Source organism: Alligator sinensis, unplaced genomic scaffold (assembly GCF_000455745.1).
Source record: "Alligator sinensis unplaced genomic scaffold, ASM45574v1 scaffold994_1, whole genome shotgun sequence".
NCBI lineage: Eukaryota > Metazoa > Chordata > Crocodylia > Alligatoridae > Alligator > Alligator sinensis.
This window is the reverse complement of record NW_005842488.1, coordinates 839,728-853,140: the sequence shown is the minus strand read 5'-3', so window position 1 is coordinate 853,140 and position 13,413 is coordinate 839,728. Positions and strand designations below refer to the sequence as shown.

Here is a 13,413-nt window from a genome sequence, read left to right as displayed (position 1 = left end):
GGGGGGGGGGTCCTCCTTGGCTTCTCCCAGGTGTCAGTTGTGCCTTGGTTGTCCCAGTGAGAAGCTCATGTGTTTTTCTCGTCTCTTTTCACGCTTGCTTGGGTGCGGAGCATCTCCTCCCCTGCCCACGCTTTGTGTCTCACACGGTGATGCATTCATTACACGTCCGAGCAGTGGAGGCAGGGGAGAGACAGAGGGGTAGGAAGCCTTGGGGCACGGGGGTGTGGAGCTGGGACCACGGAGGGCATGCTGTCCATGCTGGAGAACATGCGCTGGAAAGGGTTGGGTGGATACGAGCACAAGCAGTGAGCCATGTGTGCGGCAGGACCTTCCTCACCTGGCTGGGTCCTTGCTGGTAGCCCCAGGTGCTCACCTGCGGAGGGACCTTCCTTCGGTCGTTCTCCAGAGCATGAGGCTGCCACGGCTCTGCCTGTGTGGTGACTGGTCAGTGCTGGCCTGGGCTCTGAGCTCACTTCTGAGGTCATCTCCACCAATCTGGGATGAAGGGAACATTGCTAGGACACGTAGCATCCAAGAGTGACCACTGGTCCTTTGGAGATGGGGCAGGTGAGCCCCTTGCTGAGGGCTGTGGACATGTGGAGATCCAGCCACAGGCATTTCCACACCCAGGGCCAGGCCTTCATGGCTGCAAATGGGCTTCGTTTCATTGAAGCTGTACTGATCTACCCCCTGGGTGGGGGGGCAGGCCTGCTGGTTCAGGCATCCTGGATAGCACCAGGATCTCCAGCCTGGCTGCCTCCCAGCCTCCTTCCTTTGAGACAAGCACAGGTTGTTGCTAGACAAGTGGGATGTCCATGTCCCTTAGGCACAGGTGCAAATAGCAGCTACGCCGTGCTTGGCACTGGCAGCAAGGGCTGTGCTGGAGAAGCTGGCCCCGATAGGGCAGGCTTGCATAGTGCCCAGAGCCAGGAAAGCCTCCTGCACCCAGTTGCATCAAAGGGAGCGTGAGCTGAAATGCCCCATGCCTGGCCTGAGGGCCGCGCTCACGCCCTGGTCCATCCGGCCCATTCTGCCCTGCCGTGCCATGCCATGGTCGGCTTGGGGAGATGGGCTTGAAGCCAGACACCTCCCTGCAGAGCCTCCTTTTTTCTCTCCCCAGGGTCTCCAAGGCGAGCGTGGACTCGGTGGGCTCCCTGGTGCGAAAGGGGAACCGGTGAGTGAGCCCACTGCAAAATCCCCCTAGGCTGGGAAGAGGGCCTGGCCGGTGCTGGGTGCCTGTGGCAACCCCCCGGGGCTGGGAAGAGGCATCTCTGCTCTTGGGGGCTTTGGAGTTGGGGAGAGACAGGAGCTAAGTTCCCTTGGTTTTGCTGGGTCTGCCCAGCCCTGCCCTGGGACACCTCCTGGTCCGCGGTGAGCAGGCAGCATTTGCTTGCAGGGGGGTGACGTCCATCAGTGCTCAGCAGGGTGGTCAAGCCAAGACGTGCAGGTGTGTGGCACCTGGGCAAGCCCAGAGACAACACAGCCCTTGAGCCTGGCAGGTCTTAACACCGGTTTTCTTCCTTCCAGGGCCCCCCCGGTCAGCCCGGCTATCCCGGTGCAACAGGACCCCCAGGCCTGCACGTGAGTACCAAAGGCAGAGGAGGAGCCTGGCAGGCTGGGCAGCTCATTAGCCAGAAGCTTTGGGGTGGGGGCTGCAGCTGGCATGGGGATGGCAGCAAGGCCCAGCTCTGCGGGGCAGGCTGGGCTGCTGCAGTGCGGAAGACGGGTCTGACCAAGCAGCGCAGCGTGGGGAAGACCCCCCTCTGCCCACCTGGAGGGGGAGCTGGGTGCATATTTGTCCCCAGGGGTCACTCGAATGCACCGTTGGCCTAACTACCCTCATGGAGCAAGGTGATACAAGCCCCAAGGTACCAGCACCGAGATGGATGTCCTCTCCTGCCATCAGCGCCCTCCCTGCCAGCCCCTGCCCACCAAGCCCAGGGGATATCCCCAGCCCTCAGGGCCACCCAGTGAGGCTCAGGCCCCCCCCTATCTTCTTTCCCCAGGGCATCAAAGGTGAGCGAGGCCACATGGGATCCCCGGGAGAGAAAGGGGAGTCGGTGAGTATTGCAGACCAGCCGCCTGCCACCTCAGAGCCCCTGAGGAAATCAGTTCCTTTCCCAAAGCCTGCCATGAGTGTGGAGAGAAGAGTCTGATGTCCCGGCAAAGACCACGTCAGCTTCCAGTGCCATCACTGGGTGTTTCATGAGGGCAGTCAGGCCTATGGTCAGCAGTAGGAAGGAGGAGAAGGGCAAAAGCAGCGTCTTGGATATGGTGGGGCGATGGCAATGGCCACTTATGCCAGGGACAGGGAAGGGAGGCAGCTGTTGGCATGAAGCAGCTAGGGCATGATAGGAAGTGCAGCCTTATCAACCCCTACATTGCCTTGCCTTTCCCGGGGGAGAACTGCAGGCAGCAGGGTCCCCATCCTGACGGGGCAACTAGGGGCCCCCACAGTAGAAATAATCCCGGTGCACGATGCCAACATCGCCCCTTGCTCTGCATCCTCAGGGCTGCGCTGTTGGACCAGGGATGTGCTGGATTCAGGATCTCCTGAGGGTGCCTGCTGAAGGGATCGGGTCTGAGCTGAGCCTTGCGGAGTCGAGGCACGCACGTGTGCCTGATTCTTGTTCCCTTTGTGTTTCCCCAGGGTCCCCCCGGTGCAGATGGCAACCCCGGTCCCACGGGGCCAGTGGTAGGTTCATGGCTGAAGATCCTCATGTTAAAACTGCACTGAAAAGCCCAAGACTGATCCCAAGGGCAGCACCTGGCCCCTGGCATCCCTGAGGCTGGATCAGCAGCTCCTCTTAAGCCTGGGGGTGGGGGATGGGAGAGGGACCTGGCATGTGCACTGGGGAGCAGAGGCTGGAGGTCTACCTGCGCTGGCCTTGCCATCCGGTGGGTACCACCCGCTGGCCACGCAGAAACAACAGCCCCTCCTGGTTTTCTTTGCTTCCACCAGGGACCGAGAGGAGAGCGTGGACTTCCAGGAAACTCTGGGGAGAAGGGAGATCAGGTGAGGCTCCCAGTCCCTCCAAGGGAAGTCCTGGACCTGGCCAGGGGGAGGGAGACTCAGAGGGCACTGCCCATGGGGCACACTCTTGCACCCCCCTAGGCAGGGCAGCCACCCATGGGGATCCTACATTATCTCCATGGTCGCAGGGTCCCCAGGCCTGCAGCCCCTCCAGGCTGCCAGGAGGGCTGATGGGGTAGGGACAGCCCAGCCTTGCCCCCATTCAGCAAGTGCAGTTACAGGCCTGACCCGGGTGGCTGCAGTGGCAGGACTCTGCTCCAGGGTCAGGGAGTCATCAGCATGATTCCTTAGCTGCCCACCCCACTTCCTTGCAGCCCGTGTGGGGTCTGGCAGGGCTGCCACTGTGGATCCCAGCTCACACAGTAACCCCCTCCCCAAAAGCAGCCCCATTAAATGCCCCGTCTTGGCTTAATGAAAAACCAGCTCCTGGGTGGCTGGTGTTGCCTTTCCCCTTGGCTGGCTGCTTGACAAAGCTCCACTGCAAACTAGTGACATGGATCCATTTACTGTCTCCGCAGGGATTCCAGGGACAACCAGGCTTCCCCGGCTCACCTGTAAGTACATCCTGGTGGACGCATCGTATTTAGGGGCTTGGGGCATACGGCAAAGGAGAGGGAAGAGGGAAAAGGCCTGTTGTGCTGCAGGCTCCCATGCAGATGGGAGAAAGCACCTCAGTTCTCAAGGGCTCTGGCAATGGGCAGAGATAAAGGCTGAATCCTCTTTGCAACACCAAGTCTTCCCTGGTAGCAGCATCAGGAGGATGGAGGAGGTAGCTCTTTAAGAACCTCTCCGCCTACATGGGCGCAGGTGCTCGAATGGGTCCGGTGAGTGCCAGGAGCTGGCAGAGAGTATTTTAGGAGAGGGATATGCAAATCTGTAGAGTTTATTTGAGGTTGGCTAAAGAGCAGCGCATTTCTTAGGGGCAGTGCAGAGGGCAACAAAGGCACCAACCTTCCCTTGCTGCATTATCCAAGCTGCTGCAACTGCAACTGCAACCTGGAACCTGGCTGCATTTGGGACGTCACGCCGGCCCCAGGCATCCTCACTGGAGCTGAGAACAGGCCGGGGCTGGGGGAAGGAGAGCAGCCAGGGCTGGGCCAGAGGGGCATTCTTCCAGCTTAAATTTCAGGCCTGGTTGGGAGGGGGCTAACGTCCAGTCCGCAGCAGGAGCAACAAGCGACCTCCAGCCATGCGCAGCCCGTGCCCAAGCATGCTGGGCCCAGCTGCCGGGGGCAAGTACAGCCATGACTTGTCTGGCTTCCCCATCCCGCAGGGAGTGGCCATCCTCACCGATAGCTGGTGCTGGAGACCCAGCCTGGCCTGGATTTAGTGTCCTGATATATCTTGGCACTTCAGCTCTGGCCATGCAATGGCAGCTGTGGTGGTGTCGAGGCCAACAGTGCCTCTGCCATCATGTCCTCTGGCCGAGTTCTCCCGTGGGTGGGCAGACAGGTGCCTCCCCCCAGGTCTGGGTGCTGAGCCATTCGATTGGGTTCTCCAGACCCTCAGAATAAGTGGTTTTGATCCCTAAATTTTTGCTGTTCCTAGGGCCCCCCCGGTTTCCCAGGAAAAGCTGGATCAACCGGGCCCCCAGGCCCCCCCGCAGAGAAGGTGAGTGCTGCATAGTGGGGATGAGAGCCTATGGGGTTGGCAGTCCTAGAAGAGACACCTTTCCCCCTGCCGGCAGGGGTCTGAGCCTGTACTGGTCCCTGCGGGGAAGCAGAGGAGCTGCCCCAGCCTGGGGGAACCCCAAAAGGGAAGGCGGACGCTGGAGCCCCCTGCACCAAGCTGGCTCCGTGGTATGAAGCTGGTGCTGGGCACTGGCACGACCTTGTATTCAGGCTGCTCTCCAGGCGGGGCATGGCTTTAAGGATGCAGGGGAGGCACCCACAGCTCCCATAGCAGCCTGGCAGCCCTGAAAAGCTGAGCTGGGAGAGGACAATCCCGTGGCATTCCCGGGGCTTTGTGGGCACCTGCTGGCCACTGCAAGGAGTGCAGCAGGAGCCCTGCAGTTTGCGGGGTGAGGGTGCGGGAGGTAGGCTCCACCTGGGATTTGTCTCCCAGTCCCAGAGGGGTCTGAGCTGCACAGGGTGGATCCAGACCATTGACAGCTGGCCTTCTTGGGGGGCAAGGGGCAGCGCTGTAGAGTCTGCCTCACTCCAGGGACTGGCGGGGCAGTCGGGATGAGTGACACCAGAGCTGAGCACTGCAGGTCAGCTGTGGGCCGGCTGGATGGAGACACAAAGCGACCTGGGCCAGGGACCCTTGCCGAAGTGGACACCTGGCATCTAGCCCCTCAGTGCTGCTGATGCAGAGTGCGTCTTGCCCGGGAAACTGGATCTAGACTTCCTGGAGCTCAGGAAGCACCTGCCAGGCAGCACTGCTCTTCCTAACCTGCCCCGGTCCAGGCTGCTGGCCCCACCCTCCAGGGTCTTGCTGCCCCATGTGGGCAGACCTGGGTGGACTGGTCAGTGAGTGGGGAAGCTGATGGCTAAGGAAAGGCTTGACAGCAGCCTTCATATGTGGGCTGCAGGAGTGCCTGTGAGACCCGTCTCCCAGGCTCTGCACCGATGCTGGGGCATGGCAGTGACCATGCAGGTTCATTGCTTCCTGTATGACTCTTGCAGGGCAGCCAGGGGATGACTGGCTCCCCGGGAATGCCAGGCCCGTCGGGCCCCCCGGGACCTCCTGGGATACAGGTAAGTGCATCTTCTTCCCAACTTAATTCCTCACTGCCTGGAGTGGAGCCTAGTGATCACATCTGGTCTGAAAACACCTACAGCTAACACTGCTGCCTTGATCAGCACCCCGCGAGGTGGGCACCTGTGCTCTCGGATCAGCAGGTCCTGAGTTCCATCCCTGTCTTGCCCTGGAAAGCCCAGGGGAAGCCGCTACTGACCCAAGTCCGGGTGCTCATGGGGTTGGTCTTGCCCTGGGAAGTCCATGTGGCCATGCTGGGGGAAGCACTACTTACCCGGGTCTGGGTGCTCATAGGTTTGCTGCAGCTGAAAGGTCACTGAGTGCTTGGGGGAAGCCTTGTGTGACCCCATGAGAGGTCATATATCATGCTGGGTACCAGGTCCCAGCCCCTGGCAGAGCCCACACCTGTAGCAGTAGGTAAGATTAGCCAGTCAGGACCTGAGGTTGGTGACAGTAGGGCAGTGCCAGCCCTGCAGTTGCCCAGGGCCCTGTGATATCACAGCTGCACCGCGGGTATCTAGCAGAGTAAGAGCCCTAAACTGAGCCTCTAGCTGGGCCCCCAAAAGATGACCAGGTCGGAAACCAGAGCAGGACAGGGTAGATGAACAGGCCTACAATGCACCGTCTCTCTCTTTGTCTCTCTCGCTTTCTTCATTTCCCCTGTGGCGCGGCAGGGCCCAACTGGCTTGGAAGGACTGGACGGCAAGGACGGGAAGCCAGGGTTGCGGGTAAGGACATCGGCGGGTGTTAGCATGGCAGCTCCTGGCTTTGCTCAGACCACGTCATCCTAAGGAATAGGTTCCTAGGGGACGCCCAAAGCGGGTGAGCTCGGGGTTGCTTGGGCATTGTCCCAGCCTGTACCACGCTCGCTGGAGTCCTCTCCTAAGTGGGACCTCAAACGCCTGGAGCTCCTTCCCACAGCTGTCCTAACTCTGGCTGTCCTCTGCCTCTCTCCTTAGGGTGACCCAGGTCCCCCAGGGACACCAGGCATGATGGGGCCTCCGGTAAGTGCCGTGTGGGTTTCTCAGCTGCCCCTGCCCATGCTATGACAGGTGTCCATGGGAAGAGGAACTTGGGGAGGTCTTGAGTGTCTCGTTCCTGTGCTGTCATCTGGGAGCTGTGTCCCTCCCATGCCCAAGCTAGCCGCACAGATGCTTGGCCTACCAAGAAAGAGGTTGGCCTTGAGGGCTGGCTTGGTCACTGCCTTTCCCTGGGTCCCCCATGCCCCCTCATTGGGGTGGCTGTCCCCTAGGGAGAGTGGGAGGCTGGCAGAGGGACTTCTCTGCCCAGCTGGGGGTTCCCTTGTCATGGGAGAGCTCCTCCCAGTTGCCTGCTGGTGCATTGGGTTTAGTTCCCCTCGTATCTGAGAGGAAGGGGAGGGGGAATGCGTGGCGCCCATTGGAAAAGTCCTGCTCATGCCATCCTGTGCTTCTTCTCCCCTTAGGGCTTCAAAGGAAAAACAGGGCACCCTGGCCTGCCAGGGCAAAAGGTGAGCTGGCTGGCTTAGCCATCCCAATGGTTTTAGCATCCCCTGGGGTGTCCGACTGTGTACCCCTCCCCTCGGAGATGACTTAAACGGGGCCTCAGTGACAGTGAAACCCTGCGGGTACCTAGGATGAGCTCCTGGCCTTGTGATGACCACCACCAACTCTTGTTGGCTTCAGCGAGGTCAGGATTTCATACCTGGGGCAGGAGGGAGGCGCTGAGCTATGAGGAAGCTGCCACCCACCCTGAAACCTGCCTGGGGAGGAGATGGGGATTTGGGAACAGAGGCAGGGCTGTGGGGCTCTGTCATTTTAGGCTATCTGGTATTTGATTGTCATGGTCCCTGCAAGGCAGGTCCATCAGCCCACCCCTCCCACGTCCCATCCGGTCCCTCAGGGCTGCAGATCCCCTGTGCTTGGTGTGGAGAGCACATCCCAGCTCCAGCCTCGCAGCCCCTAGCACCATACTCCAAAGGGCCTGATCGAACCCCACGCTGGCCAGACAGCTTCCGATGGCCAGCATCATGGCCAGCCAGACTGTTCTTGTTCCACAGAGCTGTGGCAGTGGCTTCCTCTCCCCTTCTCCTTCTTCCCAGGTCATGCTCATTGCTGCGGGGGAGAGAGGGCATTCCCTGCTCAGAAGGCAGGAGAAGCTGGGCACGTCCTGAATGGACTTTCCCTTTTAAAAGGGCAGATGCTACTGTGATGCTTTATACCACTGGGCCCGTCACTCTAAATTGGCACAGATGTACTGAAGCCAGCGTAGCTTGCAGCAGTGGAGCAGAGAGCCCGCTGCAAGCTAGGAGGGTGCCTGGGACTTCCTAGCTGTCATGGAGCAGGGCTTTCCCATTTGGATGCATCATGGGAAACTGTCCCTTTCCTTGTCTAGGCTGGGGGTTCGCCTCTGGCTGCCAGGTCTGCTAGCCTGGTGACCCACTCTGCATTCTCCAGCGCGCACTGTGCAGCCTTGTTTTCCCTCCTAGGGCGACTGCGGCAAACCCGGCCCCCCTGGGAACACTGGCCGGACGGGAGCAGAGGTGAGTCAGCGCAGTCCCAAGGGACACAGGTTGTTGGGAGCATGGCATGGTCTGTGGTGGCACAGTATGGGTGGCTGAGTTGGCCTCCCTGCCTACCTGTCCCCTCCCTTCAAGATCATGGCATCGACTGGCACCTAGAGCTCAGCAGCCCTCAGAGATGAGCCCTGGCCCACCTCTCCCAGGGTGATGGAGGTGCCAAGATACTGCAGCGAGTGCCTCTGTGCTATGCATGCTGCAGATTCAAATGGCTCAGTGAACATGCCCTGTCCCCCATCTCCCCTTCTTTGGGTAGAGTTGGGCTCTGCTCCCCTGCACTGTGAAGATGTGGGTGCAACGTGCATCACGCCTGCAGCCCTCTGTGATTGTAGAGACCCCCACACCAGCTGTTCCTGTGTCCGTATGTCAACCTAAAGGTTAACGAGAACCTCAGCAGCCCACTAGCTGCAGGGCCAAGCTCTTGGCTGGTGCAAACAGGCCTCGCTGTGTTGAAATTTGTGCAGTTGCATTGGTTTCCTCCAGCTGAGGATCTGGCCTGCAACACATAGCCAGACTCGGCAGGTGAAAGGGCTCACTTCCCCCATGGCAACTCTCAAGCTCAGCAGGCCCTTCAGCAAGAGCCTAGGGAAAGATTCGCTGCCAGCGCCACTCACTGAACTCGTCCTGGTTTAACATGATGCTCTGTCTCTTCCAGGGGGAGCCTGGCCTGATGGGACCCCAAGGCAGGCAGGGACCCCCTGGCCTTGCCGTAAGTTGAACTCTTACTTCAGCTTGCTGAGAAGACACCTTACTTGTGCTGCTTTAACCAATGGAGGGGCATAACACTGGGCAGGGCAGGGATGCTTCCCTGCAGCCCTGGCCTCTCCTAGGAGAGGGTGCTGCGGACAGTGGGGATATTTTATTGCCCCTGACTAAAGTGACTCAAGTGAACGGGGTGCCCCACAGAACTGAGTGGGGAAGCTTATGTCTGCTCTGGCTACCGCTGCCTTATCCCACAATATTATTCCATCCCCCTTAGGCCTCCAGTTTGAAGAGAGGGGGCTCTGGGGGCTCTTGGAAATCCCTCCATTTCTCTAGTCCCCTGCCAAGGCATCTAAGAACCGATAAGGATCCCCCTAGGATCAGCTTCAGCTCCTATCTCCCGATTCATTTTCCTGCTTTCTCTTGTTCCCCAGGGCCCCCCAGGAAGCCCAGGCCAGCCAGGCCCAGCTGGACTCGTTGGAGTTGTAAGTACTGGCCCAACCTCAGCAGGCTTCCTACAGCCTCCAGAGGCAACCTCGTTCTTCCATGCATGATTGCAACCTGGAGCGGAGCGGGAATGTCAACCCCCAGGGTGCTGATTTGGCCCCAGGGCCAAAATCACACTTGTCCAGTCCAGAAGCACTAGGGGAACTGCCTGAGCCGAGCTTTGGCCGTGTGTTGGCCTGCAGAGCTGTGCCGTGCCAGAGCCACGGTCAGGAGGGAATGGGGTGGATGAGACTCCAGTGCCTTGCTGGGAGCTGGAGGCTGGGTGGGAGCAGGAGCCAGGCTTTGCAAAAGCAGGGCACTCTCCTCTGCATCCGGGCACTCAGCTCAGCTCTGCGGCTGCCATCCCAGGGACACGAGTGCAACTTGGACCACACGGATGTGGACTCGGGAACCTTTCAACCCCTCTCTGCAGCCACCCCCACTGCAGGATCCATCTTGCTCCTGAAATTACTGCTGAAATCAGCTCTTGCCCTTTGCTTCTCCCTTCCTCAGGGACTGAAGGGTGAGAAGGGATCAACAGGTGACAGAGGTCTCCCAGGGATGCCCGGACAACCAGGACCCCCAGGTCACCCTGGACCATTGGTGAGAGCTGCATGGCAGGAGATGTGAGGTGGAATGGGTGATGCTAGAGCACTGATGGGGAACGGGGTTTGAACACTAACCCCATTGCAACTGCCTTGTGGGTAGAGATGGAGAATGAGGCCGGTCGCTGAGCTGCTGGGTTTGCCAGTGTGGTGTGTTGGTTCAGCACGTGGTTTGCTAATGATGGCATTGCCTGGGGCCTGCCAGGCTTACGCCATGGCACAGAGGGTTCTACAAATGCGACGTGGATTTGGCAGTATCCAGCCCAGCCTGGCTGCCGCGATGTTCTGTGCTGGGGACCTGGTCACAGAGTGCGGGATACTGGTCTTGTCAGCGTGTCTCAACCATAGCGTATGACAAATCCATTCCTAGTAGTGCACGGGGCACATCTTTGGGCTCTGATGGGGGACGTGGGCATGCATCCAAAATGGTTTCACAGACACAGATAGGCTTGGAGCTCTCCATCCCTTCCTTTTGGAGCAGACTCCCAGGTGTATCACATTTTTTCTTTTGATTTTCCAGGGCGAGCCGGGCTCGGACGGACCAGTTGGCAAAGAGGTACTGCAGTGCTGGCTCTCCCCTTCCAAGCCCCCCGGTTCCTCCCTTGGCTGTGCCGCAGAAGACAGCTCTGGTTGGCAGGCCCACACTGCACTCGCTGCCCCTCCCTTTCTCCCCACGGTGTTGCAGGAGAATCATGTTTGCAGTTGGGGCTGTCAGTGAGCCAAGTCCTGAAGCCCTGACTCAAGCAGAACTCCCTCGGTATCAAAGTCCTCTCACCAGAGGTGCTGAGTATGCCGTAAAAACCCTGTTCACTGCAGGAGTTGGCTAATGGAGCATAAATAACAGCAGCCCCGAAGGCAGCTGCCAGGCCTCGTTGCCCTTCGGATCCAGGCTGCACCAGCACGGTGCCTTGAGTTGCTATTGGGATCCAGAGCCAGGTGCTATGAGCCACGTTCCACCTACTAGGTCTTTATGTGCATTTAGGGGCCTAGGTGCAATTCTCAGCCACCCTGCTCAAGTCCCTAAAAAACTCTTAATGCAAAAATGTGGGCCGGCCCTCTTCCTCCACACTGCTTTTTGGGACTCTGTCATATGGGTCAGGTGATGGTGAGTTACTGAAGTAGATGCATCAGTCTTTCCTGCTCAAGTACAGGGGGGGCTGGACCCGATGATCTTGCAAGGTCCCTTCCAGCCCCTAACATCTATGAATGGGCATTCAGAGACTTGAACAGAGTGGAATCGAATTGCATTAAATTGCATTAAATTGCATTAAATGGAGCTTTCTCCCATGTCCACAAAGTTTCCTGAACTACCGGCTCTCTACCACCAAGGGCAATGTTTCATCCCCGGTTTCCTGGAAGTCGGGACTTCCTGGTTTGCCGTTAAATTGGAGGAGGTGGCTGTTTTGTAGCATTGCAGCTCATGGTGGTACATTAGCTAGGGTGTAATCATGACACCTGTGTCCGCTCTCCATGGGTTTAAACCCTGGCACCAAAACCTCCAGAGCAAACAATGGTCATTAATTCTTCCCCTGACTAGTGCTTCCTTCTGCACCCTTCCAGGGCCCACCAGGGAAACCAGGACTTTTTGGACCAGCTGGTCAGAAGGTAAGAGCAGGTCGGGCTTGCTCAGCTGCAGAGTTGGGGCCACATTCCTGAGTGTAGGTGCATGTTCCCCCTGTCTGGGGGACAAGTCGCTGTGCAAGCTGCTGTCATATAGATGCATAATCCAGGTTGGGAAGGGCAAGGAGCAGCTGGAGAGAGCTCTGCATCGGACCTGCTTTATTCCAGGGTGAAGCTGGGATTCCAGGAGAGAGAGGGTATCCTGGAGAAAAGGGACGAGCCGGCATGCCCGGAGGACCAGGGAAAAGTGGCTCCATGGGCCCCATGGGACCACGTGGCCCTGCTGGTGAGAGAGGAACACCAGGCTCCCCAGGACCTGCCGGCAGCCCTGGCATGCCGGGACTCCCAGGCTCAGTGGTAAGTGGTGAGAGGGGTGAGCCCCTGTGGGCTGTCGGACAAGTTGTTTAACCCCCGTGCTTTTCTCCCAGCTTGGAGAGCAGATGAATTTTGCTTGACGTTTTCCTTTCCCATCATCCCCTTTCTCCAGGGAGACGTGGTGAATTATGATGAAATCAAGAGGTTCATCCGCCAGGAGCTGACCAAAATGTTTGACGGTAATCAGCATTGGGGGAATGGGAAAAGAGAGGTGTGGGGCTGAACGCAGCAGCAACTCAGTGGTCAGAGCATCGGGTCTGAAATGACCTGCACTCTCTGGGCCCGGACGTTCAAAGCCCAGAGGGGTGGCATTGGCCCCTCGTCCTTCTAAAGGCAACGCTACCTTCAAATTAAGGTCTGCAAGGTCTGCAGTGCAACGTGGGCAGTGCGTTTGCCCTCTCTCTTAGGAGCCTGGGGTTTGCCCTCCAAATGGAGAAGGACATCCATGTTGGGGAAGCTGGGCTGACCCTGTCTCTCTCTGCAGAGAGGATGGCATACTACACCTCCAGGATGCAGTTCCCTGTGGAGATGGCTGCCTCCCCAGGAAGACCAGGGCCTCCTGGGAAAGACGGCTTGCCAGGGCGGGCAGGACCTCCTGGATCGCCTGGGCTCCCTGGACAGATCGGGAGAGAAGGGCGACAAGGCGTGCCAGGCATGAGAGGTAACCATTCTTCTGGAAGCCCTTTCTTCCCTCCCTTTGCTTCCTGATGATTGTGGCTGCAAGGGTCAGGCAGATGGTGCCACTGGCTGAAGAAGCAAACAAATCCCACCCCTCTAGTCAGTGCCTTCAGTGGCTACTGGCAGGTTTGCTCTGTCTTCCTGACCCCATCACTCATGCTGAGTCCCACGCGATTGCCTGATATCCATGCGGTGCTCTGCCTGGAATTTCTCACAGCTCTCTGTTGTCCCAGGTGAGCCAGGAGCAAAGGGCCAGAAGGGAGAGGTCGGCCTTGGCACGATGGGAGATAGTGGCCTGCCGGGTCCACCAGGTAAGCACCTTCTGCTTGCATTTGGCATGGAACGAGCTGGTGAGCTCCTCCCGCTGCAGGGCCAGGGAGCAGCATGAAAAGAAAGGCCCCAGAGAAGTCTGCTCCTGGCATGGCTCTTCCAAATGATGTCAAACACAGACCAGACCCAGTCCATCCATACCCTCCATGCTGTGATGGCTCAGCTGGACTCATCCAGTCCCACCCTGGACTGGACTTGGACAAACTGGCCTCCTCCCCTCTTCACCTCTCTTTCACGTCTCTCTCCTGCAGGTCCCCAAGGGCCACCAGGATATGGCAAGATGGGTCCGCCAGGGCCTGTGGGACAGCAAGGTATTCCGGGCATTC

At 58.8% G+C, this 13,413-nt stretch overlaps 1 protein-coding gene across 2 annotated transcripts in view; it reads left to right on the top strand.

The window, feature by feature from the left end:
* The window catches only part of LOC102368720 (collagen alpha-1(XVI) chain), a 66,525-nt gene that overhangs the window by 52,712 nt on the left and 400 nt on the right, over nt 1-13,413 (top strand). For both annotated transcript variants that reach the window (XM_025212856.1, XM_006031248.3), the window contains 22 exons: nt 1,121-1,174; nt 1,528-1,581; nt 2,007-2,060; nt 2,651-2,695; nt 2,963-3,016; nt 3,553-3,588; nt 4,583-4,645; nt 5,662-5,733; nt 6,409-6,462; nt 6,694-6,738; nt 7,179-7,223; nt 8,202-8,255; nt 8,947-9,000; nt 9,428-9,478; nt 9,993-10,082; nt 10,605-10,640; nt 11,645-11,689; nt 11,873-12,061; nt 12,192-12,258; nt 12,564-12,740; nt 12,991-13,068; nt 13,339-13,407. In XM_025212856.1, the coding sequence (XP_025068641.1) occupies nt 1,121-1,174; nt 1,528-1,581; nt 2,007-2,060; nt 2,651-2,695; nt 2,963-3,016; nt 3,553-3,588; nt 4,583-4,645; nt 5,662-5,733; nt 6,409-6,462; nt 6,694-6,738; nt 7,179-7,223; nt 8,202-8,255; nt 8,947-9,000; nt 9,428-9,478; nt 9,993-10,082; nt 10,605-10,640; nt 11,645-11,689; nt 11,873-12,061; nt 12,192-12,258; nt 12,564-12,740; nt 12,991-13,068; nt 13,339-13,407 (1,486 nt within the window). The remainder of the gene's footprint in view (nt 1-1,120; nt 1,175-1,527; nt 1,582-2,006; nt 2,061-2,650; nt 2,696-2,962; nt 3,017-3,552; nt 3,589-4,582; nt 4,646-5,661; nt 5,734-6,408; nt 6,463-6,693; nt 6,739-7,178; nt 7,224-8,201; nt 8,256-8,946; nt 9,001-9,427; nt 9,479-9,992; nt 10,083-10,604; nt 10,641-11,644; nt 11,690-11,872; nt 12,062-12,191; nt 12,259-12,563; nt 12,741-12,990; nt 13,069-13,338; nt 13,408-13,413) is intronic.